Below are 1,521 nucleotides of genomic sequence, written 5' to 3'. Positions count from 1 at the left end.
TGCCGCGCTCCGGTAGAAGGACCTGGTGATGGATCTAGGCACACCGGAGGGGGTTTTGGGGGAGCACCCCAGCACCCCACCAGCCCCCCACACCTACTTCCCTTGGATGGGGCTCAGGGGATTTTCGGGTGCCAGCTGGGACCTCGGGAGCGGGAAGGGGAGATCTGCCCGGGTCATTCACACCCAGACTGGGGGGCTCCAGAGGAAACCTGTGGGGTTTTGCAGGGGCTCCAGGGTCCCTCCATTTCCCCCGGGGCGCAGTGGGGATGGGGCAGCACCCACAGGTCAAGCACTAGACAGAAATGAAGCACCCCCAGACCAATTCTGGGGCCCCCAAAAGGCTCCAGCCACAGCACCTGGCTCTTCAGCCCTTCACACCCCATTTGAGCCTCTTTCACGCTCCCAGGAGCTCCTGGCTCCAGCCTGATGCAATCAGCAAAGAAATCACCCAGCCCCAGCCCACCGGTACCCCAGGACCAGCACCCAGCCCTGCTCCCTTGGCTGCCCCCCAAAACCAGCTCCAGCTTCGCTGCAAACTCAGCACAAGGTTTCACCGGCCCCTAAAGCGTCACCGTCCCATCGCTGCCTGTCCCTGCACGCCCAACCGGGGACTTTACATCCACCCTAGGGTGGGGGGAACGAGTCACCTGGGTCCCACATGGGTGCTGTGTCCCCATCCCCATCTCACCTGAACCTCTCCTGCCCGGCCGTGTCCCAGAGCTGCAGCTTGGCCTTGCCGGCGGGCGGCAGCGGGACGGTGCGGCTGTAAAACTCCACGCCAACGGTGGGGCAGGGGGTGGCCGCCCCCTCACCCAGACCCTCTGCAAAGCAGCGCAGCAGCGATGATTTCCCCACGGCCGCGTCCCCCAGCACGATGATACGGAACTGGTAGTGTCCCTCGGGGTCGGGGTCCTGGAGGGGACCCGTCACCGTCCCCATGCCGGTGGCTGTGCCCATCGAGGCCCGATTCACTGGATTTGCCGGATCCTGACCCAGCTGGGTTTTGCTGTGCTGACGGGGCTGGGGACAGGTCTCCACCCTTGTCCCCACCCCACAGCACCTTCTCTGGGGACGGCTCTGCCCTCGCAGTCAAGCGGGTGGACAAACAAACTGTCCCGGGGAGGAGGGAGAAGCTGCCGTCTCCGTCCTCATCATGTTGTGTTTGGTGTTGTCACATGCCAGCTCTGTCCCACTTCCTGATTTTGGTGACAAAGACGGGGACAGCCAGGCTGGGGGCATACGAACACGCTGCCGCAGCGGGGCCAGTGCCCCCAAGGAAGCCAAAATCCTGGGTGAGCCAGGAGGGACGAGCTCGGTGGGAAGGGGGCTCTCGAGTCCCCACGGAGAGAGGGGAAGAGGGGTCAGAGGCACCGGCTCCACGTCCCTCGGACAAAGGTGCTCTCTGCAAACAGCCTGGGTCACCCGCAGCCCCGTGGGGACTTTGCCATGGCCCAGCCCTCCCCGTCCCACCAGCTGTGCCGAGATCGGGAATAACAGACCACCTCCAACAGCTCTGGGGCC

General features: G+C 64.6%; 1 protein-coding gene across 1 annotated transcript; it reads right to left on the bottom strand.

The window, feature by feature from the left end:
* Window positions 1-8: 8 nt before the first annotated feature.
* LOC104159572 (ras-related protein Rab-39A-like) lies at window positions 9-957 on the bottom strand (the record flags this gene model as incomplete). Its single annotated transcript, XM_009697513.1, has 2 exons — window positions 689-957; window positions 9-34 (listed from the first exon to the last, which is right to left on the bottom strand). Coding segments are annotated over exons 1-2 (295 nt in total), but the record flags the coding sequence as incomplete, so codon positions are not given.
* Window positions 958-1,521: the final 564 nt, after the last annotated feature.

Source organism: Cariama cristata, unplaced genomic scaffold (assembly GCF_000690535.1).
Source record: "Cariama cristata isolate BGI_N322 unplaced genomic scaffold, ASM69053v1 scaffold26283, whole genome shotgun sequence".
NCBI classification, from domain to species: domain Eukaryota; kingdom Metazoa; phylum Chordata; class Aves; order Cariamiformes; family Cariamidae; genus Cariama; species Cariama cristata.
This window is presented reverse-complemented; position numbering and strand designations above follow the sequence as displayed.